Source organism: Jaculus jaculus, chromosome 7, assembly GCF_020740685.1.
Source record: "Jaculus jaculus isolate mJacJac1 chromosome 7, mJacJac1.mat.Y.cur, whole genome shotgun sequence".
Taxonomy (NCBI): domain Eukaryota; kingdom Metazoa; phylum Chordata; class Mammalia; order Rodentia; family Dipodidae; genus Jaculus; species Jaculus jaculus.
Window position 1 is genome coordinate 1,868,877 of NC_059108.1, and position 22,988 is coordinate 1,891,864.

At 51.7% G+C, this 22,988-nt stretch overlaps 1 protein-coding gene across 5 annotated transcripts; it reads left to right on the top strand.

Moving 5' to 3' along the window:
- The first annotated feature begins 2,343 nt into the window (after nucleotides 1–2,343).
- Arhgap33 (Rho GTPase activating protein 33) lies at nucleotides 2,344–22,474 on the top strand. Of its 5 annotated transcripts, XM_045154869.1 has the most exons (23): nucleotides 2,363–2,455; nucleotides 3,227–3,309; nucleotides 4,878–4,975; nucleotides 5,066–5,150; nucleotides 5,485–5,565; nucleotides 5,666–5,803; nucleotides 7,115–7,207; nucleotides 8,381–8,503; nucleotides 8,586–8,663; nucleotides 8,747–8,813; nucleotides 8,892–8,951; nucleotides 9,050–9,202; nucleotides 9,283–9,385; nucleotides 11,641–11,785; nucleotides 11,864–11,946; nucleotides 12,024–12,131; nucleotides 17,245–17,390; nucleotides 18,027–18,180; nucleotides 18,266–18,411; nucleotides 18,493–18,567; nucleotides 20,088–20,759; nucleotides 20,843–21,253; nucleotides 21,401–22,474. In XM_045154869.1, the coding sequence occupies exons 2-23, from the start codon at nucleotides 3,232–3,234 to the stop codon at nucleotides 22,096–22,098; spliced, it is 3,795 nt and encodes a 1,264-aa protein (XP_045010804.1). In that variant the 5' UTR covers nucleotides 2,363–2,455; nucleotides 3,227–3,231; the 3' UTR covers nucleotides 22,099–22,474. The 5 variants fall into 5 exon arrangements, with proteins under 5 accessions (XP_045010801.1, XP_045010804.1, XP_045010800.1 ...); XM_045154866.1 differs by having other exon boundaries at nucleotides 2,344–2,455; nucleotides 3,200–3,309; nucleotides 20,843–22,474; XM_045154865.1 differs by having other exon boundaries at nucleotides 2,364–2,455; nucleotides 20,843–22,474.
- The last annotated feature ends 514 nt before the right edge of the window (nucleotides 22,475–22,988 follow it).

Genomic DNA, 22,988 nt, shown 5'->3' on the forward strand with positions numbered 1-22,988 from the left:
GCACAGCTCAAATGTTTCCTAATCAACTAGACAAGGCAGGACACGGACACAAACTCAAGACTAAACCTCAAGTTCAGGTTCACGCGGCATGCCAAGCCACTGTACAATTCTTGGGTAAAATCCCTTTCCTAGCCAGGCGTGGTGGTGCACGCCTTTAATCCCAGCACTTGGGAGGCAGAGGTAGGAGGATCACTGTGAGTTCAAGGCCACCCTGAGACTACACAGTGAATTCCAAGCCAGCCTGGGCTACAGTGTGACCCTACCTGGGGGGGGGGAGGGGAAGAGGATTCCCTTTCCCATGAGCATCTTCTGGACTTATGCTGAGGCACTTACAGGAGATTCCACAGCTGAGATCTACTTTTCATTACTGACCCACATGGTCAGCAACTGACACACCTTATCCCTGAAACATCCTGCCACTGAGCAGTGAGGGAGCCCCACGCTACAGTGATGCTGAGCCTCATGTGTTTTGAGTGTCTGGTCCCTAGCTGTTGGCAGTTTGGGAGACAGAGCCTTGCTGGAGTAGGGCACACTTAAAAGGTGCTAGAGCTCCCCCTTTCTCATGCTAGCTAGCTCACTGCTGCAGCTGCTATTTCCCAGCTGCTGTGATGAGATGAGATGCCAGTCTCTGTCATGTTTTCCTGCCATGATGAAACTTCCCCTCAAGACTGTAAGCTGACTTAAACCCCTCCCATCAGCTGCTTCTGGTTGGAGGTTATTTTATCCCAGCACCAGGGAGGTTACTGCTGTAACAGAAATGAGGTTACCAAAGTCAATGTCAAAGTAAGTAGCTGGGATTGGGAGGTGGAGCTCAGTGGTTGAGCATTTACCTATCATGTGACATCCCCAACATTGCAGAAAACCATGATGAGGGCTGGAGGGATGGCTTAGCTGTCTTGCAAAGCCAAAGGACCCAGGTTCCATTCCCCAGGAACCATATAAACCAGGTGCACCAGAGAGTGCATGCATCTGGAATTTGTTTGCAGTGGCTGAAAGCCCTGGTGCGCCCATTCTCACACACACACAAATAAAATGATGAGTTTTCTTCAACGTTCGTTCTCCCCAACACCTGATTAGCTTTTCTCTATAGAACTGAACACAGAATATTTATATTTTACTCATTGTCCTTTCCCACTAACTTTTTTTTTCGAGGTAGGGTCTTCCTCTAGCCCAGGCTGACCTGGGATTTACTCAGGGTGGCCTCGAACTTGTGGAGATCCTCCTATCTGTGCCTCCGGAGTGCTAGGATTTTAAAGGCATGCACCACCACGTTGGGCAAAAGCGAGATGGCCGTGTGTGCGCGTGTGTGTGTATGTGTGTGTGTGTTTGAGACAGTGTCTATGTAGCCCAGGATTGCTTTGAAGGCCTTAAATTGAGATCCTTGTGTCCCAGTCTCCTGAGGGCTGGAATTGCAGGTGTGCGCTACTACTCCCATTGTTTCTATTTTGAGCCCCGTAGTCCGCCAGATCCTCATCTTCCAGCTTCTATCTCAGGGCTGCAATTACGAGCTTGTGCCACCGCACCCAGTTCTCACTAGCTTTTGAGCTTCAGTGTGGATAAAGGTGTAGTTTTCCCTGTCTTGATTATTTCTGTGCCTAGGAATTAAATAATGGCAGTTTTTGGATGAATGCGCTAGGGACATGGCCTCTGGAGTGAGGGCCCTGCTGAGGGTAGGACCAATGAAAGCATCCTCTAAGAAAGGGTGTGGTTACAGCGTTGCCTGGGCACGGCTCAATCATTTGCAGAAACGCCTAGAACTGGTTTTCTGGGAGGCATGAATGTTCTGGCTGGAGTCAAGGAAAATGGAGTCAAGGAAAATGTGCCATGGGCAGGGCGAGGCCAAGTGCCCAGCGCTTAGGTTCGCATCACAGGCTGGGTGCGCGAAGCAAAGAAAACACGAACATGGGCGGAGCGCCCTCCGGCCTTTGGTGGGCGGGGTCAGCACCAGGACCGACAGGGTGGGCCCCGAGGACCGGGACTTGGAGGAATGGAACCGGGGCCCTGAAGCCGTGGGAGAATCCGACGAGGACTGTGAGAAGAGTGGCTACCGAGCCGGGACCTCAGGGTCCCGCACCGCTGCGAGTGAGCCGCGTGGGCCGCGGAGCATAAAGAACGGAGGGTGTGTCTCGGGAGGCCGCTGTCAGCCAATGCCAAGCCGCCATGGGCGTGGCGCTGTCAAACTTGGGGAGAGGGTGGAGCCCCAGACGCAGCCAATCAGCCGTCGAATGGTGGGCGGGGCGCCCCCTCAGCCAAGCGTGGAGCCAATGAGGAGCGGCGCCGCGCTCCCCTCCCCCAGCGGCGCGGGGCGCGCGCCGGAGCCGCGGGCAGCCGTTAGGGGCGGGGCCTGGCGCCTCGCGCCCTCCCCTTTGTGTCGCCATGGCGGCGGCAGCGGCGAGGACCACGGACCCGGGCTCGAACGCCGTCGGGGCCTGAGACGGCTACGGCGACCATGGTGGTGAGGCGGGCCCCCGCGGCCGTCGGTCTGTCCGTCCGCGCGTCCGTCCGTCCGTCCGCTCGCGGCCCCGCCCTGCGCGCCCCGCCCCCGGCCCCGCCCGAGCCCGTGGCCCGAGCCGCCCCTCACCCTTCGTCGCGGGCCCCTTCTCATCTCTCTCTCTCTCTCTCTCTCTCTCTCTCTCTCTCTCCCTCTCCCGCTATCCCTGACCCGGTCCCGGGCCGAGCGCGCCCCTCGACCCCGCCCCCTCGGCGCGCTCCCCATTCCACGCCTTGAGCGGAGCTGACACGGGCGGAGGACCCAGGCTTGAGGGAAGGGCTGGTCCAGGGCACGACCCGCACCCCCAGGGGCCTCCCGCCGGCGTCTGCTGGGCGCCCTGGAAACCAGCACCCTCGGCCCAGCATCTTCATCCTCACCGCCCCTTCCCTCGGACAGCCCCGTCCTTTCCTGAGCCCCACCCCCACCGTGCTCCATCCCAGTCTGACCCTTTTCTTCTCCCTCATTTTCATCCGATTTCCAGTCTGTCTCGATCCTTCCACCTGCCATCCTTCTAAACCTTTATCTTCGCCTTGACCCACCCCCAGCTCCCCTTGCCCTCCTGGACTCCCCCCGAGAAGCCAGCGCTGTGCCTCCACTTGGTCTTTTTGGGTCTTCTCCATCTCCTTGTCCTAATCTCCCCTCCTCCCAGTCTCCCTCTCCCATCATACTGCTCCTGTTCATTCATCCATTCATTCCCTCACTCCACAGACATTCACTGAGACCTCCTCTGTGCAGGCCCCATGCTCCAGGCACAGAGACAGTCAGATCCCATCCTGCCTTGGGGAGCTTCATGGGCTGGCAGGGGACAGACTCTGAGGGTGAGACCCAGGGATGAATGCGGGGTTGCAGGGACATGGAGGAGGGAGAAACCCAGTCTAGCAGTCCCTTGCATCTTAGTCTGGCAGCTGGTTAATTTATTCTTCAGATGTTCTTCAGCCTCTGCTGTGCCCCTGGGCTGACACTGGGTACTGGGGACCCAGACAGGAATGTTGTAAAGAGCAAGTCTCTGTTCATTTCTGAACTGGCCATTTGGGGGGGGGGGCGCCCCACCCTGGGGAGGTCTGACACCTCAGAGTACACAACGATGTGATGGGTGAGCTCAGGTAGAATCATGGAGCCTGGGATGGGGAAGCTCAGAAGATGGACATAGATGCCTGGCACAGCTTAAAGGGACAGAGCTGGCTTTCTGTAGGAGAACACGTGTGTTGAGACACGAGGGATGAGGCAAAGAGAACCTAGTGACAGGGTAGGAACAATGGTGCCAGGCCAAAAATAGTCATTGCAAATGTGGAGGTGGGCTGGGGAGATGCTCATTGTAAAGTACTTGCCATGAAAACCTGAGGCCCTGACTTGGGATCTCCAGCACCCACAAAAATGCTTAGGAGGCATGACAGCACACTCCTGTTATCCCAGCTCTGGAAGGCAGAGACAGAGGATCCCTAGGGCTTGCTGGCCAGTTATTCTAACTGGTTCAGCAAGAAACCTTCACAAAAAACTAAGGTGGAGAGCAACTAAGGAAGACACATTAAGTTGACCTCTTGCCTCCACTTACATCCACACAGATTTGCACCTGCATCTGACACGTGTGCACGCACACACACACACACACACACACACACATACAAACAGGCATGCACACCACACCACAAAGTGTAGAGGGAAACAAGGTGGTACTTTTGCCAGACTCTGACAAGTTTAAATGCTCTGAGATTGGGGGCCAGGCAATGATGGAGAAATGGGGGAGAGGCAGAAGTATCAGTCTAGAGAAGCCCCACTTCATCCTGAAGACATGAGAGTGATCTAAGCAGAATCGATGGAGAAACAGGGTCACCTTTGTGGGTTTTGTGTTTTGTTTTGTTTTCGAGGTAGGGTCTCACTCTGGTCCAGGCTGACCTGGAATTAACTATGTAGTCTCAGAGCAGCCTCAAATGCAGGGTGATCCACGTACCTCTGCTTCCTGAGTGCACCACACCCGGCTCTCACATTTGTGTTTTGTGAAAATAATCCTGGCACTTGTGAAGAAGTGGCAGGAGAGAAGGGGTTAGAAAGAAAACCGAGATGTGGGCTGTGAAGGTTCAGGACAGTGGCAGGAGGTAAATGTACCCTGCAGTGACTATAAAAGTGTCTTGAACAGGGACAAACAGGATCAGCATGCTCTCTCTCTCACCCTTGGTCCCTGCTCCTCCAGGAGGAAACCCCCAGACCACACAGGAAGCGGTCATGTCTTCAGCACAGCCCTCACCTTCTGCTGACTGACCCTTCTTCCCCACTACAGGACTAGAGTATGGAGGCACCTGCCCTCTAGGCCTAGGCTGACAGATAACAATGCTCCTGTTGTCTCTGCTCCTGCCTCTGGAGGCCTCTGATTCTTCTCTCTGCTCTACAGGCCCGCAGCACTGACAGTCTGGATGGCCCAGGGGAGGGCTCAGTGCAGCCTTTACCCCCTGCTGGGGGCCCCAGTGTGAAGGGGAAGCCTGGAAAGAGGTGAGGGGAGGTAGAGGGAAGGCTTAGCTTAGAAGGGAAGGTGGCCTTAGGAAAAAGCTGGTGGTAATGTGTCTGCCACCTATCTCCCAGGCTCTCTGCTCCTCGAGGTCCCTTTCCCCGGCTGGCTGACTGTGCCCATTTCCACTATGAGAACGTTGACTTTGGCCACATTCAGGTATGGGGGATTCCTTCCAGGTGGAAACATGAACAGCTGTCATCTTTGAGCCTGGCTGCCTTCCTAGCTGAGCAGTCACTAGCTGGAGTCAGAAACTTCAAGCTGAGAGGGCTGCTCACCCATTCATTGTTCTTTAACTTGGTCCTCCACAGCAAGTTTTTGTTAGGTGTCTGCTCTGTGCTAGGGCTCTGTACCAGATAGTGACATCACCAGGCCCAGTCCTTAGGGAAGTCCAGAAGAGGAACACAGGTCCATCCCTGCATAGTGCCCCTTGAGAAAGATGAGGCCTGGACAAGAGCAAGGCCCTCACCTGGGTCTGTGCTTTCCTCTGCAGCTCCTGCTGTCTCCAGAGCGTGAAGGCCCCAGCCTCTCTGGAGAGAATGAGCTGGTATTTGGAGTGCAGGTGACCTGTCAGGTAAGGCCTCCACTGCTTCTCATCCATCTTGAGGAACTGACAACCATAGTTCTCAGCTTGATGTGATGGGCTTGTTCCCTCTGTTCTACTTACCCCACAGGGCCGCTCCTGGCCAGTTCTTCGAAGTTATGATGACTTCCGTTCCCTGGATGCCCACCTCCACCGGTGCATATTTGACCGGAGATTTTCCTGCCTTCCAGAGCTCCCTCCACCCCCAGAGGGCGCCAGGGCTGCCCAGGTAATCTACTTGTTGTTTCAGTCCCTGCCTGAGCCATCAGTATCCTCATCAGTGGGTAAATTGTTAAAGAAAATAGACATGGTGATGTACACTTGTAATCGCAGCACTTGGGAGGTTGTGGCAAGAGAATTTCCATGAATTTGAGGCCAACCTAAGCTATGTAACAGGTGCCAGGCCAGCCAGGATTATTTACAAAGACCCTTGTGCCAAAAACAAAATCTTGGGCTAGAGAGATGCCTTAGCAGTTAAGGCGCTTGCCTGTGATGCTGAAGAATTCCTGTTTGAATCTCCAGGTCCCACACAAGCCAGATGCAGTGACACAAGTATGCAATGTTGTACATGCTCACAGGGTGCTTGTGTCTGGAGTTCCTAGCAGCTGAAGGCCCTGGTGTGCCCATTGTCTCTCTCTGCCTCTTTCTCTCTCTCCACTGTCTATCTCTCAATGTATTTATTTTTTTCTTTGTGTTTTTTTTTTTTTTTCAAGGTAGGGTTTCATTCTAGTCCAGGCTGACCTGGAATTTACTTTGTAATCTCAGTGTGGCTTCAAACTCCCAAGTGCTGGGATTAAAGGTGTGTGTCACCACACCCTGCAAAATAAACAAAAGTTTTAAAAATTAAAAACTGAGTCCCAGTCTGGAGAGATGGCTTAAGTGCTTGCCTGTGAAGCCTAAGGACCCCAGTCTAGGCTCAATTCCTCAGGACCTATGTAAGCCAGATGCACAAGGTGGCACATGTATCTGGAGTTTGTTCGCACTGGCTGGAGGCCCTGGTGCTCCCATTCTCTCTCTCTATCTGCCTCTTTCTTTGTCTGCCTGTCTGTTGCTCTCAAGTGTGTGTGTGTGTGTATTATATATATACACACATATATACATACATACATACATACATATATATATATGTGTGTGTATATATATATATATATATATATATATATATATATATACATACATATATATATATATACATCTGAGTTCCAGCCAATCAAAATGGATGGAAAAACCTTACAAAAATAATAAATACCAAGGGTTCTGTTGTGTACCTTTAGTTTGGGAGTCAGGGAAAAGTCAACATATCCATGTCATTTGCCCTCTTGAATTTGGTCTAATGTATTTTCTTTTTTTTTTTAGCTAAAAATCTAATTTATTTTCAATTCGAAATGACAATATTCTAGAACACCTAACAGCTAAGCTATGCCTGGGCATCTTGGGTTGAATTTCAGCCCAGCAGAGAGATGAGCTAGGGCACTATAGGAGGGCAGTGGGATAACTCCATGTCTCCTCTCAAAAGTCCCCCTTGCCAACCTGTCCCTAGATGCTGGTACCACTGTTGCTGCAGTACCTGGAGACCCTGTCAGGACTGGTGGACAGCAACCTCAATTGTGGGCCTGTGCTCACCTGGATGGAGGTGGGTCCAGCACAAGAACTTGGAACTAGGATTGAGCACGGGGTATCTGAGGCACAGAAGCCTTCTGGGAGTGTGTGTGGGCACAGAATAGAAAGCCAGAGGGGAAGATTGATATTTTAGTGTCTGTGTGGGTGCATGCCTGCAAGAAAGAAAGAAAAAGAACACGCACGTGTGCGTGTGTATGTGTGTGTGTGTTAATGGGGCTGTAGTGATTTAAAGGTATACCCATTAGAAATAGGTTGGTTCAGGAGCTCCAGTGGCACAATCGGTTAGGGTGTGATACCTATACAGAAATAGGTTGGGTTGTAATTCACAGTACACCTAACTGAGAATGGCTTAAACAGTAAACTTGTGCTGGAGAGATGGCTCAGCAGTTAAAGGAACTTGCTTGCATAGCATGACAACTCAGGCTTGATTTCCCTGCACCTACATAAAGCCAGGTGCACAAAGTAGTGCATGTGTCTGGAGTTTGTAGCAGCAGGAGGCCCTGGTGCACCCATTCTCTCTCTCTAATAAATAAATATGCCCCCCATAGAGACTGATACCACTTGATTCCCACAATGAATACCAATAACCCTACAGAGGAAGACCCTCACAGAATTGGAGTGGGGGAAAGGAGATATAAGAATACAACCTTTTTACTAAAAAAAAAAAAAAAAAAAAAAAAAATCAGGAAAAAATATCTACAAATAAATATGTTTTAGAAAAACAAAAAAGCATTTAAGAGCCAGGTGTGGTGGTGTGCACCTGTAGTCCCAGCACTTGGGAGACAGAAGTAGGAGGACTGCTGTGAGATCAAGGCTAGCCTGGGGCTACAGAGTGAGTTCCAGGTCACCCTGGGCTAGAGTGAGACCCTGCCTCAGAAAAAAATTTAAAACAACAACAACTAAACACAAAATCAAAAACAAACACAAATAAGTGTGCAGTATTTACTATGGAGGTACTGAGATGTATGGAAAGTTTTTGGAACAGGGAAGTTCTGGACAGGTTAGGGGTGGGGGAAAAGAGGTGATTTTGCTGTGATTGTTTTATTTTTCAAAGGGGACAGAAATCTAGATGTTTGGCCAGTAGCTCTAAGTGACAGAGGTTCTTGGATGGTGGGCATACAAGAACCTTGTCTACCTTTATTAACATCTTCTGACCACTCCTTGCCATATCTTCCCTCCGTTTCAGCTGGACAACCATGGTCGGCGCCTGCTTCTCAGCGAGGAGGCCTCACTTAACATCCCTGCAGTGGCTGCTGCCCACGTGGTCAAGCGGTACACAGCACAGGCACCAGATGAACTCTCCTTTGAGGTGAGGCTCTGGAGGAGCTGACTCCAGCTGGGCTTTCCATGTCTCTGCCCTTCTGACCTGCCCCTCCCTCCCCTGCTCCCAGGTGGGAGACATTGTCTCGGTGATTGACATGCCACCCACAGAGGATCGGAGCTGGTGGCGGGGCAAGCGGGGTTTCCAGGTAAGCGGGGTTTGGGATGGACATGTGGAATAGGAATACTATGCCAGCTAGAGTGCTTAGCCACTGATTTGATCCTTCCTCAGGTCGGTTTCTTCCCCAGTGAGTGTGTGGAACTTTTCACAGAAAGGCCAGGTCCTGGCCTGAAGGCGGGTAAGTGCTGTGGAGAGTGGACAACCCCTACATCCTCTACCTACCACCCATCCTTTCTACCCATTGTCCACCCCACAGATGCTGATGGTCCCCTGTGTGGCATCCCAGCTCCCCAGGGTATCTCTTCTCTGACCTCAGGTAATAGAAACCAGGGGTCTGATCTGGGCCTCCTGCCTCACCAAGTGTATGGGTGTATGGCTCTGCTGACTCCAGGTGGTCTATCTTTACCTCCACAGCTGTGCCCCGGCCCCGTGGGAAGCTGGCTGGGCTCCTTCGAACCTTCATGCGCTCACGCCCCTCTCGCCAGCGGCTGCGCCAGCGAGGAATTCTGCGGCAAAGGGTGTTTGGCTGTGATCTTGGAGAGCACCTCAGCAACTCGGGCCAGGATGGTGAGGCTAAAGCCCTGAGCACTCTGCTTTCCGGTAGGCATGTGGCTGCCGGCCTTGACCCTGCCGCTGATTTCTTCCAGTGCCCCAGGTGCTGCGCTGCTGCTCCGAGTTTATCGAGGCCCACGGAGTGGTGGATGGAATCTACCGGCTCTCAGGCGTGTCCTCCAACATCCAGAGACTGCGGTGAGGCCCTCCATACATCACTTCCTTCCATGGTGTTTACAAGCACCCTTCCTTCTACCCCTGTGCTATAGGTCAGGTTCATAGTGGTTGGGAGTTAGGAGGGCACAGTGTAGGGGTGAGCCAAAGTTATGGCCAGGCAGGTGAAGCCCCAACTAAAGCTGAAAGGTCAGAGAAGAACTGACCTTTGGTGCCCAAGCAGAGGTGTCAGTCTTCATTGATGTTGCCACATGCCAAGACCTACTCTAGCTCTTGGAGCACAGCAGTGAATGAGACAACCAGAGCCCCTGGCCTCAGGAGCTCGGCTGTTAGAGGGAGAGAAAAACAAAGTGCCAGAGTTTACAGAAGTGACAAGCACTGTGGAGAAAAATCAACTAGATTAAGGAGGCTCATCATAACTAGGAGGGAAGCCAGGCTGTGTCCCACAGCTTCATCCTAGCACTTGGGAGCCAGAGGCTCGTCTTTTGCTACAGAGTGAGTTTGAGGCAAGCCTGGGGTATGAGACCTTGTCTAAAAAAAAAAAAAAAAAAAGAGTGATTTCCAAGCCTGCCTACCTTGAAAACAACAACAATAATCCAGGAGGGAGGAAAACGTTCAGGAGCAGTAGAGGCACAGAGGCCTCATGGGAAGAGCAGTGAGAGAGTAGTCATTATGTCCTGTGAAAATAGAAGGAGCAGTTGTGGAAAGGGGAAAGCTTCAGGAGACAGTGGATGTGGAGAGTCGTGGGCCAACATGTGTAGGGCCTTTCTGTGGCTTTGTGGTACTGGGGTTGGAACCCACAGGTTCCTGGGCAAATGCTGTACCATTGAGCCACACCCCCAGCCCCTCACTATGGATTCTAAACAAGTGCTCTACCTCTGAGCCACGCCCCCAGCCCCTCACTGTGGATTCTAGACAAGTGCTCTACCTCTGAGCCACGCCCCCAGCCCCTCACTGTGGATTCTAGACAAGTGCTCTACCTCTGAGCCACGCCCCCAGCCCCTCACTGTGGATTCTAGACAAGTGCTCTACCTCTGAGCCACGCCCCCAGCCCCTCACTGTGGATTCTAGACAAGTGCTCTACCTCTGAGCCACACCCCCAGCCCCTCACTATGGATTCTAAACAAGTGCTCTACCTCTGAGCCACGCCCCCAGCCCCTCACTGTGGATTCTAGACAAGTGCTCTACCCCTGAGCCATGCTCCCAGCCCCTCACTCTTTTTTTTGTTTTGTTTTGTTTTTTCAAGGTAAGGTCTCACTCTAGCTCAGGCTGACCTAGAATTCACTCTGTAGTTTCAGGGTGGCCTTGAACTCATGGTGATCCTCCTACCTCTGCCTCCTGAATGCTGGGATTAAAGGTGTATGTCACCATGCCCGGCTTCCAGCTCCTCACTCTTGATTCTAGACAAGTGCTCTATCTCTGAGCCATGGCCCCAGCCCCTCACTGTGGATTCTAGACAAGTGCTCTACCTCTGAGCCACACCCTCAGCCCTCACTGTGGATTCTAGACAAGTGCTCTACCTCTGAGCCATGCCCCCAGCACCTCACTGTGGATTCTAGACAAAGTGCTCTACCCCTGAGCCAGGCCTGCAGACCTGTACAGGCCTTTTTGATAACTGTCAGGATTTGAGGGGCAGTCATTGGAAGGCTTTGTGTGCAGGAAGTATAACGGCATACAGGTGGGACAGAAAAGAACAAGAATTGGTGCTGACAGAGGCCATAGGTGAGAGCAGGAAGGTGAAGAAGCAGCAAGAGCAGGAATAATGTCCCAGTGGGCAGGTCCTTTTATTTTTCTTCTTCGAGGTAGGGTCTCACTCTTGCTCAGGCTGACCTGGAATTCACTATGTTGTCTCAGGTTGGCCTCAAACTCATACCAATCCTCCAACCTCTACCTCCCAAGTTCTGGCATGCACCACCACACCCACCACACCCAGCTAGTGGGCAGGTCTTGACCTGAGCTGTGGGTATAGGACCCATTAGAGAATAGAAAGCAGAAGCACTGTGCCATTATTTTCCAGTGACTGCTTAAAGCCAGGAGAAAGCACAGCATTGGTACATGGTGGGAACATGGCAGCCTCAGTGCCTCCCTTTCTAAAATAGGGCCCCTTTGTTTTTGCTGTGTGGGGTTGTTGGCAAGTTCAATAAGGTTCCCTCTCTGGATAGCCACTTGTATGGCCTGGGGTTACAGACACACAGAGGCACTTGAGTGCAGGGCTAGAGGACATGGCCAGGTGAGCCAGGCTGAGCTGAGCGTGCCTTTCCCTGATCTCTTGGTCTCAGGCATGAGTTTGACAGCGAGAGGATCCCTGAACTATCTGGCCCTGCCTTCCTACAGGACATTCACAGTGTGTCCTCCCTCTGCAAGCTCTACTTCCGAGAGCTGCCCAACCCTTTGCTCACCTACCAGCTCTATGGGAAGTTCAGCGTGAGTAAGGGGGCTGGTCAGGGCAGCAGGGGCCAACCTGCATCTGGCCCAGCACCGTCATGACTGTCCCTATCTCAGGAGGCCATGTCAGTGCCTGGAGAGGAGGAGCGCTTGGTGCGAGTTCATGATGTCATCCAACAGCTGCCCCCACCACACTACAGGTAAGCCTGCAGGAACCAGGGAAGAGCTATGGTGCAGGGAGCTGAGGCTCAGCTCTCCTCCTTTGCTTTGACCCTAGGACCCTGGAGTACCTGCTGAGGCACCTGGCCCGCATGGCAAGACACAGTGCCAACACTAGCATGCATGCCCGTAACCTGGCCATTGTCTGGGCACCTAACCTGCTACGGTAAGCTGGCATCTCATCAATCTGTCCCTCTCTGTTCCCAGTTTGAGGCAGAACTCAGGTCACTCCACAGCCTCCCTGCCAATTTTTGTTTGTTTGTTCATTCAGTAAGTTTTTTAAACATATTTTTTTAATTTATTTATTTTTAAATATTTTACTTATTTATTTCAGGGAGAGAAAAAAGAGGCAGATAGATAGAGAATGGGCACACAAGGACCTCTAGTTACTGCAAACGAACTTCAGACACATGTGCCACATTATGCATCTGGCTTTACTTTGATAGTGGGGACTTGAACCTGGGTCCTTAGGCTTTGCAGGCATGTGTGTTAACTGCTAAGCCATCTCTCCAGCCCTCTTTTATTTATTTATTTGAGAGAGAGAGGGGCAGATTAGAGCATGCCAGGGTCTCTAGTCAGTGCAGACAAACTCCAGACATGTGCACCACCTTGTGCATCTGATTTATGTGGGTACTGGGGTTGGAAAGATTGTTTAGTGGTTAAAGCACTTGCCTGCAAAGCCTAAATACCCAAGTTCGATTTCCCAGGACCCATGTAAACCAGATGCACATGGTGGCACATGTACCTGGAGTTTGTTTACAGTGATTAGAGGCCCTGGTATACCTATTCTCTATCTTCCTCTTTTTCTTTTTCTTTTTTTTTAATTTTAAAAAATATTTAATTTATTTATTTGAAAGAGAGAGAGAGAGGCAGATAGAGAGAAAGAGAGAATGGTCATGCCAGGGCCTTTAGCCACTGTAAACAAAGTCCAGACGCATGTGCCCCCTTATGCATCTGGCTTATGTGGGTCCTGGGGAATCGAACTGGAGTCCTTAGGCTTCACAGGCAAATGCCTTAACCACTCAGCCATTTTTTGCCAGCCACCTGCCTCTTTTTCTTTCTCTCTCAAAAATAAAATATGTAGCCAGGTGTGGTGGCACATGCCTTTAATCCCAGCACTTGGGAGGCAGAGGAGGTAGGATCACCGTGAATTTGAGGCCACCCTGACACTCCATAGTGAATTCCAGGTCAGCCTGTACTAGAGTGAGAACCTATCTGAAAAAAACAAAAGAACAAAATAAAATAGTTTTTTAAAATTTAAATGTTTGTTTATTTATTTAAAAGAGACAGTACAGGCACACCAGGGCCTCTTGCCACTACAAATGAATTCCAGAATGTATGCACCATTTTGTGTGTGTGGCTTTATGTGGGTACTGGGGAATCAAACCTGGGCCATCATTGCAAGCAAACACTTTTAATCACTGAGCCATTTTCCTAGCCCCTTAAAAAATGTTTTTTAAATTTATTTTGAGAGAAAAATGGAGAGAATGGGTACACTAGGGCCTTTAGCTCCTGCAAGCATACTCTAGACCCATGTACCACCTTATGCTTCTGGCTTACTTGGGTCCTGGGGGATTGAACATGGGTCCTTTGGCTTTGCAGGCAAGCACCTTAACCACTAAGCCATCTCTCCAGCCCTCCCAAGCCCTTTTTGTTTGTTTTTTTGTTTTTTTGAAGTAGGGTTTCACTTTAGCCCAGGCTGATTTGGAATTCACTATTTGGTGTCAGGGTAGCCTTGAACTCATGATGATTCTCCTACCTCTGCTTCCCGAATGCTGGGATTAAAGGCATGTACCACCACACCTGGCCCAAGACCCCTTTTTTAATTATTTTTTAAAGATTATTTTTATTTTTATTTATTAGAGACCGAGAGAAGGAGAGAGAGAGAGAGAATGGGCATGCCAGGGCCTCTAGCCACTGTAGACAAACTCCAGATGCCTGTGCCACCATGTACATCTGGCTTACGTGGGACCTGGAGATTTGAACCTGGGTCCTTTGGCTTCGCAGGCATGCACCTTAACCACAGAGCCATCTCTCCAGCCCTTTTTTTTAATTTAAAAAAATTTTTTATTTAATTAGTTAATTTAACCCGGGGGGGGGGGGAGAGAAAGAGAAAGAGAAAGAGAGAGAATGGGTGTGCCAAGGCCTCTAGCCACTGCAAACGAACTCCAGATGCATGTGCCCCCCAGGCCCTTTTTTAAAAATACTTTTGAGCCAGGCATGGTGGTGCATGCCTTTAATCCTAGCACTCAGGAGGCAGAGGTAGCAAGATCTCTGTGAGTTTGAGGCTACCCTGAGACTACATAGTGAACTCCAGGTTAGCCTGGGCCAGAGTGAGACTCTAACTTGAAAATTAAATATATATATATACACATATATATGCATATATGTATTTTAAATTTATTTATTTGACAGAGAGAGGGAGAGATAGAGACACAGAGTCAGAGAGAGTATGTGTGCGGCAGGGCCTCCTGCCACTGCAAAGGAACTACAGATGCATATGCCACTTTGTGCATCTGGCTTTAATGTGGTTACCAGGGAATTGAACCCAGGCTGTCAGGGTTTGAAAGCAAGTGCCATCTCTTCAGCCTGCCCCCAGCCCTTTTTTAATTTTAATTTGTTTAATAAAAATATCTTCCAGGTGTGGTGGTGCATGCCTTTAATTCAAGAACTCAGAAGGCAGAGGTAGGAGGATTGCTGTGAGTTTGAGGCCAACCTGAGACTACATAGGGAATTCTAGGACAGTTTGGGCTAGAGTAAGACCCTACCTTGAAAAAAAATTAGTTTATTTCTGAGAAAGAGTGTGTGTCTAGATCTAGTGCCAGGGCCACCAGCCATTGCAAATGAATTCCATGCACTGCTTTGTGCATCTGGCTTTATGTGGGTACTGGGGAATCAAGCCCAGGTCATCAGGCTTTGCAAGTGAATGCCTTTAACCTCTGAGCCTTCTCTCCAGCTCTGGATAAGTTTTTAAATCAGTTACCTCCTACGATCCAGGCCCCAGTCCCATCAATGGGCACACAGTAGAGAGCAAGGCCCTGCCCTCCTACAGCTAGTGCATATGGAGGAAATGGACCAAAATTATGTCTAATGCCAGAGAGAACAGTATAAACCAAGGAAGGGGAGGTGCAGCACTTGGCAATTACTAGGTCAGCAGACAAGGCTTCAGGAAGTCTTGTTAGCACAGGAGCAGGGTAAGCCTAGGTGGCTTTGCTGCTCACTGAGATAGGCAAGGCTTCTGTCTGGAGGACTTCATATGAAATAGCTAGGCTGGAGACCCTGGTGTGCCCATTCTCTCTCTCCCTCTTTCTCTTTGTCAAATAACTAAATAAAAATAAAATATTTTAAAAAATAAAAAAGGTAAAAGTTGGTAGATTAGATGGTAGGCATAAGAAGTGCGTGAGGGAAGATGAACAAAAAAGAGATTAGAGCAGAGATCTACAATTTAAAATACAAGACAGGAGGAGTGCGTGCATTGAGAAGGTGAATTGTGAATGAAGACCTGTATGGGGCAGGGCAGGTCTGAGAAGAAGCAAACTGTAAGCAGATGGAGCAGAGAGCAAACCCCAGGCAGGTGGGGCCTTCTCTGTGCTTGGGAGGAACAGCAGGGAGGGCTGTGAGGCTGCAACTTAAGGAGGGAGGGAGGGAAAAGGGAGGAAGTGAGAAGAGATGATGTAGTCAGACAGAGGTGACAGACCAGACTGACAGATCATACTTAAAGCTGGAAGTAGAGCCAGGGCAGGCCTCTGACCTAGGAAGTCTTGACCTGACTTGGGTATACAGACTCCTTCTGGCCACAGTGGAGGCAGGGACAGGAGGAGGGCCCTAAGAAGCTGCTGTAAGGTCAGTGTGGAAGGGCATGGAGACTGGGCCAGTGTGATAGCCAGCTTTCAATCATTGTAACAAATTGCCCAAGATAGTTAATTTATAAAGAGAGAGGGTTTATTTTGGCTCACCTCTTTAAAGGTTTCAGTCCATGAGCAAACTATCCCTATTTGGGCGTGTGGCAAAATAAAATTGTACAGCTCATGACCAGGACACAAATAATTAAGAGGGATCCAGGGTCCCATAATTATCTTCTAAAAAATATTTGCTCAAGTCAGGCCTGGTGGCACACACCTTTAATCCCAGCACTCAGGAGGCAGAGGTAGGAGGATTGCCATGAGTTCAAGGCCACTCTGAGGCTACATAGTAAATTTCAGGTCAGCCTCAGCTAGAACGAGACCCTTCCTCAAAAAAATTATATATATATATTTTTTTCATTTATTTATTTGAGAGAGACAGAGTGAGTGAGTATGTATGTTCGTTCCAGGGCCTCTTGCTGCATACAAACTCCAGATGCATACTTCATATAGCCTTGTGTGGGTACTGGGGAATTGAACACAGGGCCAGCATTTGCAAGAAAGCACCATTGGGCTGGAGAGGTGGTTAGTGGTTAAGGACCCCAGGACCCACATAAGCCATATGTACAAGGGGGCCCATGCGTCAAGTTCATTTGCAGAGGCTGGAGGCCCTGAGCGCTCATTCTCTGTCTCTTTCTCTCTCTCAAATAAATTAAATAAAGGCATGGGGGGGGCATGGTGGCACATACCTTTAAAACAAAGTGGGCTGGAGGGATGGCTTAGCGGTTAAGGCGTTTGCCTGCAAAGCCAAAGGACCCAGGTTCGATTCCCTACGACCCATGTTGGCCAGATGCACAAAGGGGCACATGTGTCTGGAGTTCATCTGCAGTGGCTGGAGGCCCTGGCATGCCCATTCTCTCTCTCTCTCCCTTTCCCTCTTTCTCTGTCAAACAAATAAATAAATAAAAATATATATTAAAAAAAAGAAAGCACCTTTAACTATAGAGCCATTTCCCCACACCGCTGTAATTACTTTTGAGAGTGTTTCTCCTGAGAAAAATAAAGATCTAAATAAAGACCACCAGGCCTCACCTGTTAAAGCACATCCTGGGGACTAAGTCTTACCACATTGGCCTTTGGGGACCATTTATCCAAATGTTACCAGGCTGGATGGAGGTAACATAGGGGAGAAGAGTTAAACTCCACAGGTTTTGGAGGTGAACCTATAGTTGGCTAACACATTGAATGTGGGTGTGGAAGGAGGAGAGGGACCAAGACAGCACCTGCGAATGCACTGGCAGGAGGGGAAGATGGGCAGAATGGTTGAAAGCCCAGTCCTGAGACCAGTTCAAGAAGCTCAGAGTGGTTGTCTCTTCCATTGGCACCTCACACTGCCCACTCGGCTAAGGTCCATGACCTTGCTTTCTCCACCTCCAGGTCCATGGAGCTGGAGTCTGTGGGGCTGGGCGGGGCGGCAGCCTTCAGGGAGGTCCGTGTGCAGTCAGTAGTGGTGGAGTTCCTGCTCACCCACGTGGAGGTCCTGTTCAGCGACACCTTCACCTCGGCTGGCCTAGACCCTGCAGGTATGCCCAGCCCCACCCCTGACATCCTGGCTACTGCCCCTCAGTGTCAGGGCTGCAGTGGGAGGGCAAGTGGGCTCCCTGCCCTACCCTTACTCCACTGAAGCTGGACTTTCCTCCCGGTTCCTTGAGGACCCCACCCCGCCCGTCCCTCCCGCGCCCCCTCCTTCTCATTTCAGCTCCTACGCTCAGGATCCCCACTTCTTGGCCAGGACGCCGTTCTTCCTTCACCCCTTATAGCTCCTAGGGGCGGTTGGGGCCTTGGGTCCACCTGGGAGGAAGTGGGAGGTCCCCAGACTTGACCCCGCCCGGGCCCTGCCCAGAGTCCCTGTCCCGCCCGGGACCCCAGCCCAGTCAGGACTCAGCTCGACGGAGGGCCCTCTGGCCCGAGGTAACTGACCAGAGCCGCTGCCCTTGCTGGCTGCTGGGAGCTGCCTCCTCATCAGCTCGTTCTGCCGCACCCTTCCTCCTCACCTGCCTGCTGCCCCGCCCCCAGTTCCCGCCTGATCCACGCCAGCCCCCTGCCTTGCCAGCCCGGGTGGGCATGCTGCGGGCCGGAGCTTGGGCTGTGGAGCTTGGCTTTGCCTGTGGCCTCAAATAGCCCAAAGCTGATAATTTGACTTTTTCTGACCTCCCCAGGCCGCTGCCTCCTCCCCAGGCCCAAGTCCCTCGCTGGTAGTGGGCCCTCCACCCGCCTGCTGACTCTGGAGGAAGCCCAGGCTCGAACACAGGGCCGCCTGGGAACACCCATGGAGCCCACCACTCCTAAGGCCCCAGACTCACCTGTGGAAAGGTGAATGGGACTCTGGAGGAGGGGAAGCATGGCCTAGAGGCCCTGGTTCCTCAAGACTGCCTCCTGTCTCTCACCCAAACCACAGGAGGAAAAGGGAAAGAGGGGAGAAACAGCGGAAGCCAGGGGGTAGCAGTTGGAAGACATTCTTTGCTCTGGGCAGGGGTCCCAGCATTCCCCGCAAGAAGCCCCTGCCCTGGCTAGGGAGCAGCCGGGCACCTACGCAGCCTTCAGGTCAGAGGCCCGCATAGTAGTGTGGCAGGAGGGGCCTGGGGCATGTAATCTGTGCTGAGAGTGACCTACCTCTTCCTGCAGGCAGCAGACCTGACACAGTCACCCTGAGATCTGCCAAGAGCGAGGAGTCTCTGTCGTCTCAGGCCAGCGGGGCTGGTGAGTAGAGGCTGGGTCCTTTCTTTGCCCAAGCCAAGCTGGGAGTAACTGAAACACTGGTTTCACTGTTTTTTTTTAATTTTATCATTTTTATTAGAGGTTTTTTGCTTTTAAATTTGTTGTTTTTTTTTTTTTAATTTGTTGTGTTTTACTTTTGGAAGGTGGTCTCAGATGTTTTTTAACTTTTTTTTTTTAATTTTTATTTATTTATTTATTTATTTGAGAGCGACAGACACAGAGAGAAAGACAGATAGAGGGAGAGAGAGAGAATGGGCGCGCCAGGGCTTCCAGCCTCTGCAAACGAACTTCAGACGCGTGCGCCCCCTTGTGCATCTGGCTAACGTGGGACCTGGGGAACCGAGCCTCGAACCGGGGTCCTTAGGCTTCACAGGCAAGCGCTTAATCGCTAAGCCATCTCTCCAGCCCAGTTTTTTAACTTTTTTAAAAAATGAGACAGGGTCTTGCTACGTAGCCCAGACTAGTCTTCAACTGTCTTAATCCTCCTAGCTTAGCCTTTTGTAAACTGGAATTATAAGGACTTTGAAAATATAATATAATATAATATAATATAATATATAATGTATTTTCATCAAATTCACTCCCTATTACCTTCTCTTATCCCCTCCCACTAAACCCTTTCCTCTTCCTAACTGGGCCCCTACTACTTTCATGTTCCCTTTTTTGGTCCCAAGGAGTTTAATTGGGGTTGCTTGCATAAGCATGGGTGTGAGAGCTATTTACCAGAGTAAAATATTAAAACCTAGACTTCAGGGATAATGAGTCTCGTTTTATCTACACAGTGTACTTACTCACTGGGCTATACAAGTGTTTTGTTCATTTATTCTTCTGAAGAACATTTAATATTATGAGCACCCACAAACTTTCTGGGCACAACTAAATGCACCCTAGTACCTTACCCAAGAGAGCCTCTCCCTCTCCCACCTGCTGCTCCCACCAGAGGCATCATCTAAACTTGCTGGCCATCATCCTGTCACGTCAGATGTTTGGTCATGTACAGGCACGTGTATGAATTCCCTGTTGTTCAGTTTTAGTTGCTTTGAAAGTGTACATGGGCACCACAGGAAGAAGCTAGTGTGCTGTATGTGCCACTTGACCTTCACTCACCATGCCATTACAAACTGGCAGGTGTGGCTCAGCACCTCCCACTCCTCTCGGGTCGGTGTGTGAATCCCCTTCCTAATCACATGGGTTTGGTGTCTCAGCAATCCCTGCCTCTGCCATGTGCCCAGGAGCGAAGCTGCTGTCCAGTAGAGTCCACACATACAGCTTGATAGGACCAGAGCCCAGCTGATGGCTTTACAGGGAGGGTTGTCCCATCTGGCCACCTCACAGTGTGCATTAAGTCTTGTCACTGTCATGCTCATAGCTCTTTCCCGTTCACAGCCTGGGGGCCTCTCTACAGAGGTGCCACTTCATTGTTTCCCCACTTCTTTTTTGAGTGTTGCCATGTCCTTGTTGACAGGTCTGTAAAGTTCTCATCCCTCTCTGCCCCTCCCCAGGCCTCCAGAGGCTACACCGGCTGAGGAGACCCCACTCTAGCAGTGACGCTTTCCCCGTAGGCCCAGCGCCTGCTGGCTCCTGTGAGAGCCTGTCCTCTTCCTCTTCCTCCTCATCCTCAAGTTCCTCTTCATCTTCCTCCTCTGAGTCCTCAGCAGCTGGCCTAGGGCCACTCTCGGGGTCTCCCTCACATCGCACCTCAGCCTGGCTAGATGATGGTGATGAACTGGACTTCAGCCCACCCCGCTGCCTGGAGGGCCTTCGGGGACTCGACTTTGATCCCCTTACCTTTCGCTGCAGCAGCCCCACCCCAGGGGATCCTGCACCTCCTGCCAGCCCAGCACCCCCTGCCCCTGCCTCTGCCTTCCCACCTCGGGCGACCCCCCAGGCCCTCTCATCCCATGGACCTACCAACCCTGCTTCACCTACTACCCTGGATATTTCAGAGCCCCTGGCTGTATCAGTGCCACCCGCTGTCCTGGAACTATTGGGGGCTGGGGGTTCCCCTGCCTCAGTCACCCCAACACCAGCTCTCAGCCCTGGCCCAGGCCTACGTCCTCATTTCATTCCCCTGCTGCTTCGTGGAGCTGAGGCCCAGCTGAGTGACACCTGCCAACAAGAGATCAGCAGCAAGCTGGCCCCACCTGGTCTGCGGGGAGCTCAGGGCCAACATAGTAAGTCTCAGTCCACCTCATTTGGCCAGTCCTTGAGGCTGCCCCAAGACCCAGATAACGTTTTCCCATTCCTTTTGTTGTAGGCCCTGGCACAGATGCACCATTGTCCCCGCCCTTGTCCCTCCTGCGCCCTGGTGGGGCCCCACCCCCACCCCCCAAGAACCCAGCACGTCTCATGGCTTTGGCCCTAGCTGAGCGGGCTCAGCAGGTGGCTGAGCAACAGAGCCAACAGGAGCAGGAGAGCACCCCACCTGCTCCTGGCTCCCCTTTCTGCCGGTCTCTGTCACTGGAGGTGGGTGGGGAGCCTGTGGAGACTTTGGGGAGTGGGCCACCCCCTCACTCCATAGCCCACCCAGGTGCCTGGGCCCCCGGTCCCCCACCCTACCTCCCAAGGCAACAAAGTGATGGGAGTCTGATGAGGAGCCAGCGGCCCTTGGGGACTTCAAGGAGGGGACTCAGAGGCTCTTCCCAGATCAGTGCCCAGCTCAGGGCAGGTGAGACATACAGGGATGCCCCAGAGATGGCAGCCCAGTCCCCATATTCTGTCCCCTCACAAAGTCTTACACCTGGCTTCTTCTCACCCCCTCGGGAGTGCCTGCCACCCTACCTTGGAGTCCCCAAACCAGGTTTATATCCTTTAGGCCCCACCTCCTTCTCACCCAGCTCCCAAGCCGCAGTCTGGAGGAACTCCCTGGGCCCCTCAGCAGCGCTGGACAAGGGAGAGAGCCTGCACTATGAGATTGGGGCAGGGGAGGGGGCCTCCTACGCTGGCCCAAGAAGGTCCTGGAGTCCCTTTCGCTCCATGCCCTCTGATAGGCTCAATGCCTCATATGGCATGCTTGGCCAGTCGCCACCACTCCATAGGTCCCCCGACTTCCTCCTTAGCTACCCATCACCCCCCTCCTGCTTTCCTCCTGCACACCTTGGCCACTCAGCCCCGCAGCATCCTGCCCGGCGCTCAACTCAGCCTGAGCCTCTCTATGTCAACCTAGCTCTGGGGCCCAGGGGCCCCTCGCCCAACTCTTCTAGTTCCTCCTCCCCTCCTGCCCACCCCCGCAGCCGTTCAGATCCTGGGCCCCCTGTCCCCCGTCTCCCCCAGAAGCAAAGGGCTCCCTGGGGCCCCCACGCCCCCCATAGGGTATCTGGACCCTGGGGCTCCCCTGAGCCTCTCCTACTCTACAGGGCTGCCCCACCAGCCTATGGAAGGGGGGGTGAACTCCACCGAGGGTCTTTGTACAGAAATGGGGGTCAGAGAGGGGAGGGGGCTGGTCCCCCTCCCCCTTATCCTACACCTAGTTGGTCCCTGCATTCTGAGGGCCAGACCCGAAGCTACTGCTGAGCTAGGGCCTGGAAGGACTTTCCTCCCTTCCCCAGGCTCCCGCTGGGTCTTGGCTCAACTCAATCCTTGTTTTGTATTTTGAGCTCTCCACCCCACCATAGGTTTCTAACTTTGTAACTTGTTTCTGATGTGGAAAATCATGGTATCCCTACCCTGAGCTGTAGGGTGTGCCCATCCCCTACCTCCACCCTGGGGGTCCTTGCACAAATCTGGGGAAGGGGCCTGGTAAAACACCCTGCCCTCCCTTTCCCTCCAGGAACCTCCAGCCTGTCCTGCCCTCTGCACGGGGGGGGGGTGTACAACTACCACCCACCTCTCCCCATGTGTCCCTCTAAACAACCTGACAACATTCATGAATAAAAATGGAAGAACCGAGGCTATTGGGGCCAGACTGAGTGAGTGAAGAAGCAGGCAGACACAGCTTCACCCTTTAAAATGTATTTTATTGACAATTTTATACATGTATATATTTTGATCACATTATCTCCCATTACCTTCTCTTGTCTCCTCTCCCTCTCCTTGAACCTCTTCCCAACTAGTCCCTCTTTTACTTTTTTTTGGTTGTTTTGGTGATCCACTGAATTTAATTAGGGTTGCTTGTGTAAGCATGGATGGGAAATCACTTTTTGCTTTGGAGAAGACAGTGCAGGAAGACACATGTTCCTCCTGGAGGGCTCTGGTCTACAGGAAGGGCTGTGAGCATTCTGGGAATCTGAGCCAGATGCTGGGCTGAGGCTGGGCTTGTCTTCAAGGTGGCATCTGCTCCTTAGCTCCACCGTGATCTCCTCCAGCAGATCCATTCTGGGCAAATGTGGGGCAGGGACAGACCCAGACTTACCTCAGGGATGAGAGAGGGACCCAGGGCTCCCCTCCAGGCCCTGTATCTCACT